This window comes from Geospiza fortis, unplaced genomic scaffold, assembly GCF_000277835.1.
Source record: "Geospiza fortis unplaced genomic scaffold, GeoFor_1.0 scaffold154, whole genome shotgun sequence".
Lineage (NCBI taxonomy): Eukaryota > Metazoa > Chordata > Aves > Passeriformes > Thraupidae > Geospiza > Geospiza fortis.
Window position 1 is genome coordinate 488,268 of NW_005054397.1, and position 16,874 is coordinate 505,141.

The 16,874-nt window shown below is 38.0% G+C and overlaps 1 protein-coding gene across 2 annotated transcripts in view; it reads right to left on the bottom strand.

Moving 5' to 3' along the window:
* Nucleotides 1-16,874, bottom strand: part of APP (amyloid beta precursor protein) — a 153,980-nt gene that overhangs the window by 60,381 nt on the left and 76,725 nt on the right. The window contains exons 6-7 of one of the 2 annotated variants that reach the window (XM_005425817.2): nt 10,149-10,316; nt 4,485-4,618 (exon numbers count right to left, since the gene is read on the bottom strand). In XM_005425817.2, the coding sequence (XP_005425874.1) occupies nt 4,485-4,618; nt 10,149-10,316 (302 nt within the window). The remainder of the gene's footprint in view (nt 1-4,484; nt 4,619-10,148; nt 10,317-16,874) is intronic. The other variant, XM_005425819.2, reaches the window with a different exon arrangement.

Genomic DNA, 16,874 nt, shown 5'->3' on the forward strand with positions numbered 1-16,874 from the left:
ATTGATACTCTACAGGGCAGGGATGTCATTCAGACGGACCTGGACAGGCTTGAGAGGCGGGCCTGGGAAAACCACAGGTTCAAGTTCAACAGGGCCATGTGTGGGCTCCTGCACTGGGGCAATCCCAAAATCAGTATAGGCTGGGCATGGACTGAGAGAAGCCCTAGGAAAAGAACTTGAGTGTCCTGGTGGATGAAAAACCAAACATGAGCTAGCCATGTGTGCTCAGAATCCAGGAAGCCCAGTGTATCCTGTATCCAAAACACCATGGACAGCAGCTTGAGGAAGGCATTCTGTCCCTCTGCTCTGCTCTGGTGAGCCCCCACCTGCAGTGCTGCATCCAGCTCTGGGGCCCAACACAAGATGCACATCAACCTGCTTGAGTGGGTCTAGAAGAGGACCATAAAGACGATAAAGGATTGGAGCACCTCCTCTGTGATGCCAGGGCGAGAGATTTGGGGTTCTTGAGTCTGGAGACCTTCAAAGAGACCTTATAGCAGCCCTCCATTGTCTAAAGGGGGCCTTCATGAAGGCAGGAGAGGGGATTCTTCAAAGCATGTGCTGATCAGGAGGAATGGTTTTAAACTGAAAGAAAGTATGTTTAGATTCAATATTAGAAAGAAATTCTTTACTCTGAGGGTGGTGAGGCCCTGGCACAGGTTGCCCAGAGAAGTTGTGGATGCCCCATCCCTGGAAATGTTCAAGGCCAGGCTAGATGGGATTTTAAGCAACCTGATGTATTGGAAGGTGCCCCTGCCCATGGCAGGGGGATGAAACTAAATGATCTTTAAGGTCCCTCCAACTCAAACAATTCTGTGATTCTACAGCGTCACTGGGACTAAAAATCAGCTGAAGATGTATCCAGGATGTTAGGACAACTGGCATGCAATGATTAAAAAACCCAAAAAACAATCTTGAACAAATACCAGACTTGTTCGGGCTTGTTGAGAACTGCAGTATTTTTAGATGTTTGCTTTGGAAATAAACTTCCAAGAAGCAAAACTATTCTAGGACACAAGGTGTCATTAAGTTCCTATCACAAGTATTCTACATGCTACAATTCCAAAAATATCGTAGACAGCCAAAGGAAGAACAAATTTAAGACACGAGGACGTCACAGGATGTCTTAGGAGAGAAATGTATAAATATACTGCTCCCCTGAGTAAGGTTTGGTATCTGGTTCATCAGGCTATTTAGCAGCAACTAATTAAGTAAGGCAGCTGTACAGCCATTAACAAAATGAAAAGAGAAAGAGAAAAAGGGGAATTGTTCCAAAACAAGAAACAAGAACCATGACACCTTGCTATCAGTTAACAAAACCTCTCCCTGTTATCTTTTGGAGAACAGCAAACATTTAAAGGTTACACAGGCATCAGTGATTGGCTATCCCTGTTTGCATGGGAATGCAGTTTTCCCGCTACTGAGGCTGCATTATTGATTCTTGGAAAAAGCTTAAAATGTTGTATGAATGTAATTCTCCTTACAGTACTGCCTGTAAAATAGGGAAGTTTATAAACCTTGTTGCTTCAGGTGTGGTGCAGAAACTTTCATGACCTTTAGTCTAAAAAGATGGACACTTTAGAGCACAAGAGATTGAAAGAGCCCAAACCAAAGGTGCACCAGGTCATCACAGAGACAAACTTCCCTACTAAAAGTCTTTCATGAGCTGTGAACTATGATGTGACATGAGCACTGATAGAATCTTGGTCTCTGCTTGTGTGAACATCTTTATACAAGAGCAAAAAAACCCACAAGTTGTCAGAATTTCATAGTAAATTAAGGGAAATATCAGAAAAAGGATATGCAGAATATTTACATTTTCCCTGATGACATATTTTAAAATATTTCACTTCAAGTTTAGTGATAAACTTCCCTACTCCTTAGATTATTACATTTTTCATGTCAACTAGAATGCATCTGATTTTTTTTCGTAGTTAACTGACTGTTGCAAAATAAGGTGTGCACCAAACCCAATACTATTTTAAAACTAGACTTTTTATTCAATGAAATAAATTATCTGTGTTTTGTGAACAAACCAATCTATTTCAGATTATGACATTTATAATGATTAAAGAATTACTTGATCATTTTTTCTCTTTTTATTAGAAGAAAAATGGGCATTTCTGCTGCTTTCTAAGCCTCCACTTTTCAGCTTTGAAAGAACTGGGCTTTGAATTAAAAAAAAAAGTTTGGTGCAGCTGGAAGACTTGGCCAGTGACTCTCATTTGTTACCTTTTCTTTTTACTGAGAAAATCATTGACAGCAAAGATGTGACAAAGTTAACTTATTCAGCATTATTTTTAAAATAACAAGTAAGAGTTCCACATTCATTTTCAGCTACATATATATTTGGATTTTATATAAAGAACATACCTGATTTTAAATAAAATGTAAAAAGCCATTTTAAAATAAATTGCCAGAACAGGAAACCAGTGATATTGGACTTAGATGTTTATGTGAGGAAACACAGAATGGTGAACTAGCTGGCTTTTCTACTAGCATCTACAATCTTTTAAACATCTGACAAGTTAACACAGAGAGGCTATCTCAATACTATACAAATCATAACTTAAGTTTCCAAAAATTATCTTTCTTTTCTAGATCTTCCATGAAGATCTTTCTGATATTTAAAGCTCTGCAAGGGGTCTGTGTACTTCAAAACATGTCCTTTGAGATGTGATTTCAAAAGCAGCTTAGGCAACTTAAGCCTAAGTTATTTTTGTAATATTTTTTACATTTTTTTAATGTATCTATCATGCTGCTTTTTACCAGGGCTGACTTAGGTTGCTGAACTGGTCAGAGCTGGTTATTTGACTTATTTTTGGAGGACTGACATTGCAGGAGGGGGCAGCTGAATGGCCTCACCCCCTGTGTGCCCAGTGCTGACAGGAAGAGTGGCTGGAAATGTGCTAATGAGGGCACCAGCTCCAGTTTCAGTTGAACCTCTCAATCACACCCTTCAGTTGACAGGGTCCTCCAGATGCTCATGTTAAAACAGAAAATACACAGTTCACCCAAATACTGCCCCTAATTATGCAGCTTAACCATGACATACCGGGATTTTGGAGAAAAATGTGGAACCACAGTGAGAATCTGAAGACTATGCCAAGGAAATCTGCACTGACTATCCTTTGCTTTCAAGAAATCCACCTCAACAGCATTTTTTACAAAAAGGTTGTTTCAAGGGGAAGGAATGATGGGGTGGTGACTGTATTATTCACCAACCCTCTGCATGCCTAGCCAAGGCAGGGTCTCTCTTCTGCTAGGCAGGCTATGTAACTTTTTTATTCTCCAGATTCCCTGTCCACTAAATTGGCTCTATTTTCTCTGTTTAAAGAGGAGACAGATTGTTTGTGCTTCAACATTTCCCAGGCAGATTAGGAGCACCTATCTTCCTATCTATGACATGTCATATTCCATATTCTCATTATGTGGCTTGCACCAATTGGGTGAGTGCTTCAGGTAAGATGAGCTGCCCAATTTATTAGAGAAGTGCCAGGCACAGCTACAGTACCAATAGCCATGGATGTACAATAAGAGCTTAATTTTATTTTCATTCAAAACATTTTATTTTCATTTTTGGAATAATATTTTAGCACAGAACTAAAGGTTAGTAATGTATCAGTAACAGACAGACACACTGAAATCCCATCAAGGGAACAATTTTATAATGAAAAAATACAGTAAATTACTGCATGGGTATATGGAGTGCATCTGAATTATACTACATTAATTTTTTGTGTTTTTTTCATTCTCAAAATATATGCTTTCCTTTAAATCTCTTATATTTTTCTTTGTTGTTATTAAAGCAGAACTTTAATAACAAAGTTGACCATTTTTATTTGCATTGCTATTATAAACCCTGTTTCTGACAGCGTGGGTAACTCATCTCTCACTGGATTAAAACGTGGGCACAGTTTCAGGCTACAAATCTCTTTGGTTGAGGGGAAAGGAAAGGGTTGATTCAGTTTTGATTTTTAGTTCAAAAGCACCAGTTTTTCCTCTTTTCTTTGACTTTAGATGCATATCATGTTACCTTGAGGCTCAAAACCATTAGATGAACAAATGTGATCTTACACTACCCCCAGGGCACACACAGAAAATGCTCAACACAAACCATCTTCCCTCAGCTGCTCCAAGAGAAGGACAATTAATACAGAGGCCAAGTTCTTTACTTTGAAACATAAATAATTTCACAAGACAAGCCATTTTCCCACAAAGATGAAAGACATTTTTTACACTTTTTTTTCCTTTCAATCTTTCTAGTAACTGTAGCGAGTTATGATCGCAGTGGTGACACAACCATAAATGTGTCAGACAGCTGAATTCTTAGACAAGAGTCAGAAAGGCAGTAAATGATGTGTTTGCAGCATTGCAAACTGGCAGGGCACCTGGAATAAGCCTTGGGAAATAACAAGATGAAGGATCACTTATTACTTGACAGACAAACTCACACACTTAGGAATAAACAAATCTCCCCTTACCTGAGACATTCTTTCACGATGCTTAGCTTCAAGCCTCTCCTTGGCCTTCTGGAAATGGGCATGTTCATTCTCATCTCCAGGTGTCTCCAAGTATTTGTCAACAGCATCAGGAGTGCTAGCCGCTGTGGTAGGGACTGACGTAAAATGTGAAGGTAGAGAGAGGGAGGGGAGGGAGAAGAAAAGAAGAATCTCTACTTTAGTATGGGAAAATTTTAGATGGATTAATAAAGAAGCACCTGTTCTAATTTCCACTGGAATACAGCCATCTATTTAGCCTCAGAGGAAGACACAGAAACAGGGTTTAGATGAACATGTTACACAGAGCAAGTACATAAAAATACATCAGGATTTCTTCCCCCTTTCTTACCCCATTTTATAAACCAGGAGAAGCTCTGTAGAGTGAACAATGTTCTTGAAACAGGTTAGAAACTGCTGCCAGAAGAAAAATTCCAAGTATGAAAAAAAGTTTGGCAATTAATAAAGTCTGTTAGCCACCAAAATGCCCTTTGCAAAGTTACATGCTTTGTACATAAGTTTATTTTTAAAAGATAAATTGTAACATATAAATGTGAATGCAAATCCCTTTTAAAGTACTTAAGGACCTCACAGTATCCAATGAAACACCTCAAATCCTTCCCTTAGCAACAGTGTGGCTTCACAGATAGTTACTTCACTTGTAATAACTTCGGTTTAAAAAAACTCTCACAAATGCTGGAAATAATCAGTGAGCTTGCACTAATAGCCAGCCTTCTTGTTGGATAACTAGGAGGCAGCTGTGACACTGGTAGTGGAATGGTTTGCATTCAAGCAAAGTGAGCAATAGTCCCCTCACTGTGCAGTATATCCAACCCCTACTTTGCAAAAACTGATTCTGTTTTCCTTTAATATGCTAGAATTTGAGTAATTGGTATGGCATCAAACAACAGGCAGCTTGAAAGATTTTAGTGGAATTCCTCAGAGACTCCTTGGAGAGGAAAAAAACCCACCCAACAAAACATATCATATTCTTATTATTCCTGATCCATTATTTTAATTAAAGGTACTGCTTGCCAATTAAACTAGGTCTCAGTTGAATTTTCTTATATAAAATCCTCCTGAGTAAGAACTTCAAGATACATTTCCTAGCCATGCACAGGTAGAACTTGGCAATCAAACCTTCCATGAATACCCTCCTTTTCACCAACCCTGGCCAATACAATTTTGACTTGTTGATATCCATTCAACGTTCATCCATTAATGGCTCAGATCACACCTCTCCAAGTTCTTTGATGCATTTCTTGACTGGGAGGAGGTCCCCAAATCAAAACTTCCTCAAGCATCTTTGTGATACTCCTACTGCAAGGTCATTCTCTTTCAACTTATCATGAGTTTAAATATTTATGAGAGGAAAAAAAACATTAAATTCTTTACATGTGGTTCAAATGAAGACAAATACAAGAGAAAAGTATTTTCCTGAACATGACTTCTGCCAAGGTTGTAAACAAGAGTCACCAAGTTCCACAGAGTAAAAAGAACCAAAAGAAAAAATGCTTTGATTAGACCCAGCAAAACAAGTCACAGTAAACATTGCCCACAGTAATACCTTATACTAATTAAATTATTTGTGTTTGAAATTAGTAGTAGTCTAAGTTTTGGATATGAAAATCTTTGCATTATTTCCTTTTTGAATCCTAAACTTCACCCACTTACTTATTAAAAGGTCTAGTATAACATGTGTGGTTCAAAGGTGAAATAAAAGTGAAAATTTATATAGATGAAGAAACTGTGGAAACAGAAACTAGTCACTTGCATCCACTAAAGATTGTAGTCAAAATTAACAATTTATGATATTAGAAGTCAGTTCTTTAATGCCTTAGACACTAGAAGTTGGCATGCAACTTTAGGTGCCAAAACATTTCACTTCTTGCTAACTAGGGAGAGATGTCAACATCCCAAACAAACAAACAATGGATAAAAGAAATGACTGGCAACAGGAGTATGCTCTTGTAAGCTGCTGCTAGTAAAAGTACAGATCTTTATTTGCAATATACCTCTGAAGAAAAATTAAAGTGGACAGTATCTGCTCCTTAAAAATCACTGAGAGATTGAGCAAGTTTGGAAGTTCACAGTATTTAGTCTAGAGAATAAATACTACTTTTATCTAAATTCACCCAAAACTCTATGACACTGCTCTAAAATGATCAAAAATAAAACCACATGTGTCATCATTTAAACTTCCTACTAAGTTTCAGGGTTTATGTAAGGAAGGAGGGAACTGACAACACTGAACCCTACTGGTTCCCTCTGCTGTGAGCCACAGAAATTCAGAACTGTCATAACATTTAAAAAACCATTTATAAAAGGTCATTTTAATGATAAAAATTTTCAAAAACTGACTGTGCCACCGGAGTTCAACCCACTTCCACTTTGAATGAGGAACAAATGAAAACACAGTGAATTCCACTGACATAAGGACCAGACGGCTGCTGCAGCTGCTGGGTGAGCTGTCTGAGAAATGAAGAACATTTAAGAAAATGTATTTTCCCCGCTTTTAAGTTCCCAAGTTAAGAATTAAACACTAACGTAATATCAAGATAGATATAATTTTAAAAAATAGACTTCCTGCAACTATAAGAATGTTTAAAATTAATGCAACAATTAACAGACAAGTAAAAACATTCGTACAATAGATTACTTTTTAGTAGAAGACGGAAATCTTTCCTCTGGTAACAGCAATATGTTCGCTTATTCTTGTCAATATATACTCATTCTAAGGCCATTAAATCCAAATTAAACACCTGATAGATTCTATGACTTCAAAGAAGCCATTATGGACAGCCACACAGTAGAAGTTTGAATCATTACATTGAATGGAAACCACAGACAGTGCTGAACATTCTTATTAAGAATCAGTAGAGACTGAGCAGGTAATCTGACAGGCTGAAGGAATTGGTAACATCAACCTCGAAGTCTTCTACTTCTAAGGCAATTATGTATCAATTTCCATGGAGTTGAATGATAAATGAAAAAAATATGGCACCAGTAGCTCCTACCCTACAGATAAATCATTTCCATCAGACCTCAGAGCACCAGTCAAATCCACTCAATATGTAGGGAGTTTAGGGCTTTGCACAACAGGACAGACCCACCTTTCCAGATCAAGGCAAAGAGACTTAGCAAGAAGGCAGAATAAAACATGCTATTTTAAACTCTTTTTTTAAAGAGAAGGTGTTCAGGATATTAGTATTGAGATTTCACAGTGTATGGGTATTTGTGACAACAGAACACCCCCACATTTTGGTTCAGTCCAATTCCAATCCATTACCAGAAAATCTGACTCACGTCCCACACATCCCACACTTCTACCCTTTGCCCACTATACAAGAGAATCCTAATGCTATTCACTATTTAATATTACTCTGTAAAATCTAACTAGTTTATCCTGAAAAGCAAACTATAGCTAGACAAAGGAAAGATGTGCTTTAGCATCCATCTTTCTTCCTGCCTAAGAGAGGCTTGATTTTTCTTTTGTTTTAATAGGACACAAAGGAGCAAGAACAATCTGAACTTTGGAGAGAAAAGAAAGAATGGAATAAATACATTAATAATAATGAAGTGGGGAGGAGAAGGCATAAAAATCAAATACAAAGACTAAATTAAGGGTGATGGTGGGAGGAAAAAATGATAGGAGAGAACAGGAGCGGCCTTGATGGAAACTATTCTCCACTGTTTTTCTTTTCTTCTTTGAGATTCAGATGAAAAATGGTGTCTGTTCTACCTCCTTCAGCAACATTAGATTAGTACAAAATGCAAGACGACATGTGATTATTTCAGTGATGAAACTTACTATATAGCACTTTCAATTATTTTCATTACAATTTCTATTCAGCAAAAACATGAAGAATAAGGAGAAAACAGCATGGTGAGACTGAAACAGTACATGAAACTAAAAGAAAAAATTACTTCAGGAACAGAAAATACAGGTGTATAGATGAGGGTATAGAACACACTGTCATAACATTAAAAACCACAAATAAAATATAACAGAAATAGCTTAGAAAGTGTATCCTCATAGACTGAACTGCTGTTTGAGAAATTAGTGAAGGAAAAAAAAAGGCAGAATAAAACCCCTATGGGAGATAAAAAATCAGTTTAAGTTATAAAGTCAAAGAAGCTCAAGTACTCAATCTAACTCCATTATCCTTAAGGAGAAAATTACTTAGACCAAAAAATTTGACTTCCAGAATATACAGAGAATAATGGAAATTATAATAGTCTTGTGATTTTTTTATTGCAATGGATCTGAGGAAAAAACCACCCAGCCAGACAACAACTTCCATGAGACAAAGCAGAATCTCCTGAGCAGAAGAGAAGATCATTTATCTTCCCAAAGAGAGGCTGCAATCAGAGACAAATCATGTTTTGCATCTCTGGAAATACCCCACCTAACACAGGAACTTAATGGTTCAAAATGTTCCTCTGTCAGTAAATGCATTGGACCTCACTCCAACCTCCTGCACAGATCTCTCCCTTCACTACATCTTCTGCCTTTTTGCAGGAGCTGACCACAGTTCAGAAGTATCCTCCTCACTCCCATCATGGCAGATTCCTCCATGTCCCTTCCCTGGAGCTTTGCCATGAATACCTCTAGAAGACCCTAAGATAAAATGCTGCTGGAGCACCAGTTCAGCAATCCTGGCTCCAGGAGTGCTTCCGCTTCTGCTCCAATAAAATACAGGTCAGCTCCTCTGCTCCATGACACACATAGTACCCCTTCATCTGTTTGTGTGCATTTTTAACCCTTCTACTTACTGGAAATGCTCCTGAAAAGGCCAGGTTTGGAAAACCTTTTACTAAAAGGAGCCCTGAGATGCTCTTTGTGTTCTGCTCCTCCGTGTCCTGCGAGCAGACAGGGCAGTGAGACATGTAGTCACTCTTTAATGTCTCAGGTGTAAATGTCAGGTGATGTACCCAGGGGTACATGCTTGCAAAGCAGATTGGGAGGAGAGTGTACAAGAGGCTCTCAAAACAGAACCCATCTGATAAAACTACACCTAATTTATCAGCTTCAATGGTGTATGGTGGAGAAAGCCACCACTCAAACAGTGCAAACACCATTTTTTCAGCAAAAACAGTCATTACAACATATGGTTAAGTTAAAGTAAATGGGAGGTGATTCACATCCATGTGCACCACAGCCCTTAGGGAAACATTAAAAAATCAAATACCATTTCTTCTTTTTTCATTGCAAACACACGCAAAGAATTCAACCAAAAAAATCTGGAAATACTCATTCTAATACTTGTTAGCTTTGGAAAAAAAAAGGTCAGAAATACATGAGAATACACTGTTAAAAATATGAGCTATTTTTAAACTTACCTGACACTTCCCTAAAGTTAGTGTTTTTTCCTGCACATGCATTGTAGGTGCACACAGACACATGAAACATCAGTACATTCTGACAGAGAACAGAGAGAAGATGGGTGCGAAAGCCTCACCCGAGGAGGTGTTAAAGCTCTCAGTCCCCAACTCAGAGGGCACCTACAGTGCCAAGAAGTCACCCACTACCATGCCAGGTTAGCAAGAGGCCGAGGAGGAGCGAGTGGTGAGCAGAGGTGTGGACAGACCGCGGCTGGGGTTGGTTAGTGTGAGCCCAGCGAGGCGGGCGCCGTGGAGGGCACTTACTGATGCTGCCACAGACCGCCATGCAGTATTCCTCCGAGTCAAAGTTGTTCCGGTTCCCGCCGCAGCCGCCGTAAAAGAAGGGCGCGCACTTTCCTTCAGCCATGTCAAAGTACCAGCGGGAGATCATCGCGCGGCACGGCCCGGTCTCGGCTTGCTCAGAGCACACCTCTATTCACAGGAGACCCGGAGGAACCAAGTTTAGCATGGAAATGGCATCGTCTCGGCTTCTTAATTAGGTGTCTCTCTGTGTCCACGCACTCAGGTGGGGAAAATACATGCACCAAGGTGGTGTTTTGGAAGGAGATTCACCAAGGTGGTGTTTTGAGGAATAGGAAACCTTTCCCCAGAGATAATGAAAGTAAATTTTGAACTGACACAGATTTGTGCCACAAAGTCTCCTTAGCCTGCCTACATCTTATGTTTCTAGCAAGTTTATCCGCACATTAAGAGGTGTTGTCCTGAAACAAATGTGGAATTTCATCTGCTTCCCGGCCAGAGGGGTACAACCACCAGCTGACTGGGGTTTTGCCAATAGCCCTGGGTGGATTCCTGCCCAAGCAGCTTACTTGGTACCTGAAAAGAAACATCTGAAAGTGGGAGACACATTTTATCTTGTTCTTTTTTAGCTCCATATACCCTCACTGACCAAAAACAAACCAACCAACCAAACCACTGTTAATACATTATAGTGGAAAACAAATTGACTTCAGACACCTACTTAAATGTAGCAAGTGATTAAGAAACTCCCTTTTGCAAGCCATCCAGCACAGGGCTTTTAATTGAGTTTGAGGGCTCACATGTATAAAATTACTGCTGTAGCTTGAACCATCCATGGGAGGAAACCTCACCCCCAGTGAATACACCTACAGGAAAAAAATTAAAATAATTTGTGCTTGTGTTCACTGTGAGCTGCTAAGTCTCTGCCTACATTCTGCAACACAGGGAAATCTGAGGGAAGAACCAAACCACACAAATTAAAGGAAGACAAAGCAAATTCTGCCTCTAATTTGGAGTTCAGCCAATTACACATGTAAACATATAGCCTTTTAGCAATAATGTTCCAAACAGACAAAAACAGTTTTATCTTTCAATGTGCTGCACAAGTAATTTCAAATATACATTATATTAAACCAATACACCCCTCATTTACTTTCATCCCACACACTACCTGGCAAACAAACTGCTACATTCAACTAGAGGCTTTTAAATTCTCTGCATAAATTTGAATTTTGTGGAAATCACATTCCTAAGGGTTGAAAGGTAAGAAAAAAATATCACTGCACTAGCACTGAAAATCCTCTGTATGTTCATCACCTCTCAGAATGCTGGCTGCAAAGAATCCTGCTTTTCAGTGTCTGTCCTGATCCATCAATTCACTATCCTCAGAAGCACCACTGCTTACAAGCAGGTTTTTACTGTCCAATTGTCACTGGCAATACAACCTACATTTCCTTAAATGTACAATACAGGTACAATTTTACATGCATTTAACTTATTCACCTACTCTAACTATAAATATTGTCAAGACTCAATTTCAGGAAACATACGTTTAGTGTGAGAGAAACAGATCCAAGAGTGTGCAACCATCAAGGATGTGCTAAAAATGCTGCACTTCTGCATGAAGAAATTAGGGGGAAAAGAATTCTGAGTTTTTTACTTGAAGAAAAAACAAAATAAGTATCATTAATTGCACAGCACATGAACTACAATTAATTGTATATTACCACATGATTAATTATAGATCAGTTTTAGTATACAAGTAGTTCTCCTGATTTATTTTAAAACCAAATCCAGCCACACCACCCAATTATACAGTCGAATCTTGACAAACAGCTAGCTTTGCACAGTCTTGGAAAAGATGTCACATGTAAACTACAAATTAATAGCAACTTCTGACCAGACATGCATAATCAAAAGAATTTTTACTGACAGGAAATGTAATTTCTGAAAATATAAAGGTCTCAAAAATTCAGCCTTTCTTATTTAATGCTGATTGTGGGCTAACCTGTAGCCACACAGTAAGCCCCTTCTAGGTTCCCCTCAAAATACTTGTTTTGCTATACAGACTGATTTATTTTGTGCTGTTTTCAGGTCGGAAACTGTTTACAGATTTAATCTGAAATTTCCTATAGGTACCTCTCCCACAGAAATAGCAACAGAGATTTGAATGTGCAAAAGCAAAGGTAATTGTCCATCAGAGTGGACACTGGAATTGTCTCATTGGTGAACTAAGCCACTTATACACACAAAGATGCACTTGAACAAGTGTTCAGTAAACCACAGAGTAACATATTAAAAAGACCAAGCCAGAGGCTTTGAAGCCCACTGTTGTGGCTGTTGACAGGCCCCCTGCCTGACCTGTCACCTCCCATCATGGGAGGGACATCCCTCCCTCCAGCCTGCACTGCCAGCCCTACTGCCCTTGGTGAGACCTACATGGTATTTAGCTCACCACAGAGAGAAATGTTCTATTGTCTTCTAAAGTTTATGACCTAAATGGAGAATAAACAAGAGAGGGAGAAGTGCTCTGGTTTACTGTTTCATGACTGCTCTTTTTGAGGGAAGTGTGGTGCCAGTTCAGTCTAGGAAACATGTCACTGCTGTCATTCATCCCTTTCCCGATGTTACCATGCCTGTCTGCCATTTTCTGTAGAGAGCTCAGAGCAGCATTCCTTCACCCCTGCTTTGGGGCAAAGGTACATTTTTAAACCAGCTTCTGTGACTGGGCAATGGTCCCATCACTCCTATTTGTGGGCCAGATACTCCTCCTGTGCCTCTCTATATCCCCATCCGTCACTTGTCCTTACAAGAAAAAGCCACTGCATTTGGTTCTCAACTGCAATGCCTCAGCTGAGAAGATAGGGAAATAAAATGCTGAGATGAGAAATTTCACAGGTTTTCTTGGGCTATTAATCCAAATACCACTTCCCCTTCCTTCTGCTGCTGCCAAGTATAGCAATAAACGTCTACATGAGGTGAACTATGGTATTTTAGCAGATATTAGGAGCAGGTAGGCAGCATGCACTGCTGTAGTGGGTGGGTTAAGCGAAATGATTCATCAAAAAATTAAACGCTGTCTTTGCTTCATATTTTAATTCTGTTGCTGAAAACTGAGGCAAAGATGAGTTACTTTTTGCAAACATACAATTCAGTTTTACTTGATACCACAAATAATTTGGTACAGCATCAACAATGAACTTTGCTTTGTTTAAGGAACTTACTCACTCTTCCAGTTACATACAGGTAGAGGTATTATAAAAGAAAGGCCTTATGAAATCAGGCCTTGCTCTGCTGAATTACCAGCTGGCCTGTTACTTCTTCTAAGTGCAGCTAGCTAAGTTCTCATGTTAAGAAATCTTGAAAATAAGTATCCGTTCGCATAAAAACCAATACTTGTAGAAAAAAAAAATTGCACCTGCAATAAGCAAGAGATCTCTCCCCTGAGAATCAGATAAGAAGATTTGTAAACAATCCAAGATTAGGGATATTTGACAGGCAGAATGCCAGTTACTACCCAACGAATTGAGTGGCAAGAAAACTACTAGCCAACTGGAGTAAATGGAGTAAAACATGAGGTCCGTGAAAACTGTATAAAAATGAGTTATGTGAATAAAGAATAGGCTTTTCTGCATAAAGAAATTGAGTCCCATCTGCTTACTAATGCAATGCTTCCCCCTCCAAAGACAAACTTCTGCCTTTAGCTTCAAGAAATTGCATACAATTAAAGAGGACAAGCCTTTGCAACAACTCAGGTTCATGAACAGTTGCTTTTGGAGAGTTTTCGAACCATTCTACTCCAATAGTCAAATATCTCTCATCCTGTGTCCTAAACCACAGATGTCAATATCTCTGTTCTCCAAAACCTTAGACATGACAAATTACTTTTGAAATAACCAGGAAAATGTTAGTCAACTTTCCCCATTCCAAGCTTCTTGTATTTATTCCAGCACGTCAGGGCAAACCCAGTTGTTTCTAACCAAGCAAGCACCACTCCCTGAAGAACAGGGCTATGGCAAAGCTTGTTGATTTGCTTTTAAATTAAGTAGTCGAATACTGAAAATGAACCAGTTACATTAAACATTGGCACAGACTGTGTTATTTTTTCTTGGAAAAGCACAGACTTCAGCACCCTAGGAAATACAGTCTTTAAGTATGTGGACATTGATTTATACTGACTTTGTACAAAGTACTTCCATAAGCACTCATTTACCAAAATGCTGTAAGTAGAGCTCATTAGAATTTATGTGCAAACATCTTAGATATTTTTGATGATCACTTTTTACAGAGGGAAATATAAAATATGGTTCTGAATGTCAGTTTAAATTTTTCATTACCATTTATTTTTACTGCTACTTGAAGAAAACCAATTTCAAATCAAAGTGAAATTATAATTTCTTTACTTCAAAATCTCAACTCCATGCTTTTTTTTTCCCTTATGGGACTTAAATTCGTAACATTTTCAATTGAGAAATTGGAAATAAAACAAACTTCTAAGAGGGAGAATAATTAAAGCTATATTTACATATTTCTCTTACTGTAAGTACCAAGTTTATTCAATATTTTTTCAGGATTTGAATTTATTTACATGATTATGAGAACCTAGCTCATTTAATACTGGCAGTCAGCCCCAAATCTTAAATCAGAAATTAAATTTGAAGAGATCTAAGAAAAAAAGGACCAATAGGAGGAGTTAGATTACTAACTCTGACCTGTCTTGGAAGTTGGTTTCCCATGTCTAGTTTACATCTCTGAGAAACCTATTTACCATAATGCTACAGAAGAAAGGTACCATCATGCTGACTTATAAATACTGCGAGGTCTTGATAAATATAAATATAGCCATGGTAATGGAAAATATATTGTATTGATGAGCCTTTCTGTACTATCAGCCCTGCAAGTTTAAAGCTGATATAATCAAGTACACACAACTAAATCATACCGAGGGTTGAATAAGCCCATTAGCACTGGTGTGTGTTTGCTGTCCATTCAAACTGTGTCCTGGACACCTCTTAAATGAGGACCTCAAACAGTTGTTTAAGTATATGGGATCAAATCTTTTTTTTTACCATTTATATCTCACTGAAGAACAGAGCAAGTAACCCATAAATGCAAGAGAGGCCAAAGGAGTAAATCTCTGAAATGTGTATCATGAGGTATATGCTCCCCTTCTTCAGGCATTAGTATATAAAACACCACAATTGGAGTAATTTTGGCTTTCACATCTTCAGGAATTGAGCTATAGTTTGAGGACATTAATATATATGCCCCTATATTAGTCTTTGTTTTTCAAACTAGCTGAGAAAAATTAGGCAAGAGCAAATGCACTGTTTTTCTTTCAGTTGTACTCTTTGTGTTCTAAAAAGGCACAATTGTTTTTACTCAATGAATCAATCAAAAGGGAATATGTGAAGATAATTTCACTGAAACAAAACTTCCTCATTCTGAATATATGGTTGGAAGAGGCAACCAAATTTTAATTTGCGTATTCAAAGACAAGAGCTAATTTCAGAAGAGGCTTTTGGAATTAGGAGAAGACAGCTGTGAAGCTGGCACATGCACTGGGACTAAAGTTGGTGCACAAGTGACACAATTGCTAAAATGCTTTTCTACAGAGAGAAGTTAAAAAAGCCAAATTATGACTTCTCAATGCAATACTGAGGACAGTTCTTCCAAAGCTGTTAAATACCCTTAATTGTAATTTCCATCCTGTGTAATCAAGATGAAATTATCTCTATAATGTTTATTCTTAAGCTACTGCAAGGGCATATTTAGAATATTAAAAAAAATTAATGGTATACTTGGCTAGAAAACAAAACCTTATAGTTTTGAAGCGAAAAAAATATGTGAAAATATATTTTTTATTTCTTGTGCACAACAGAACTATATTTGGAACTAAAGTGCCATAAAGTTACCATTGATGGCCAGAAAGCAGACAAAAAACCCGGCTTGACTTTAAATCTAGGCTAATACAGTTTAATGAATTTATGTGTTTTAGAAAAGGTAATCTTTCCACATAACATCACAATTCTGCTAACATGGCATGACAGTGAGTATGAGGATTAGCTTGGAAGTGCATTCCAGTCTTTTTACACAGCAAAATCTTCAGAAAAAAAATTGGAATTAATTACTGCTTCAGTATAATAATATGACATCTTCTCTAGGGAAACAGATTCTTGGTAATTTTTTCTGGCAGGATGTATTTCAAATGAAACTACTCTCCACCTTCCAATTTACATAAAATAACACTCTTAGTGTGTTTAGTATTTCAATACTTTTGCCCTCGACCCAAAAAGGTAGTACTGTATTGCATCTCCATCAACAAGATCACCAGATTACAAAAAATATTTCCTCCAATTACAACATATAATAAAGTATTATATTATGGGGGCATAGCTATGTTTTAAATTAAAATGTCTAATTAAAAGCAATAAATGCAAATCCATTAGGTTAATTTTATCAGCTCTCATTCATAAATTACAGTAGATGATCATTCTGAATGAAGATCTCATAGCAAAAAATCCCAGTGATTTAAATGAATGTGTATTATTTATATAGCAACCGATCATGTTTTCTTGATATGAAATGCAATCACACATCATCCCTCTCCACATAAAGCATACTGCATAGCCTTGCATGCAAGGAAGAAGAGCAGGGAACTACTACTACAGTACAAAGATGGTAACTTTTCAAAGATGAAAAGTTGCCCCGGTAAGCTGTGGATGCCCC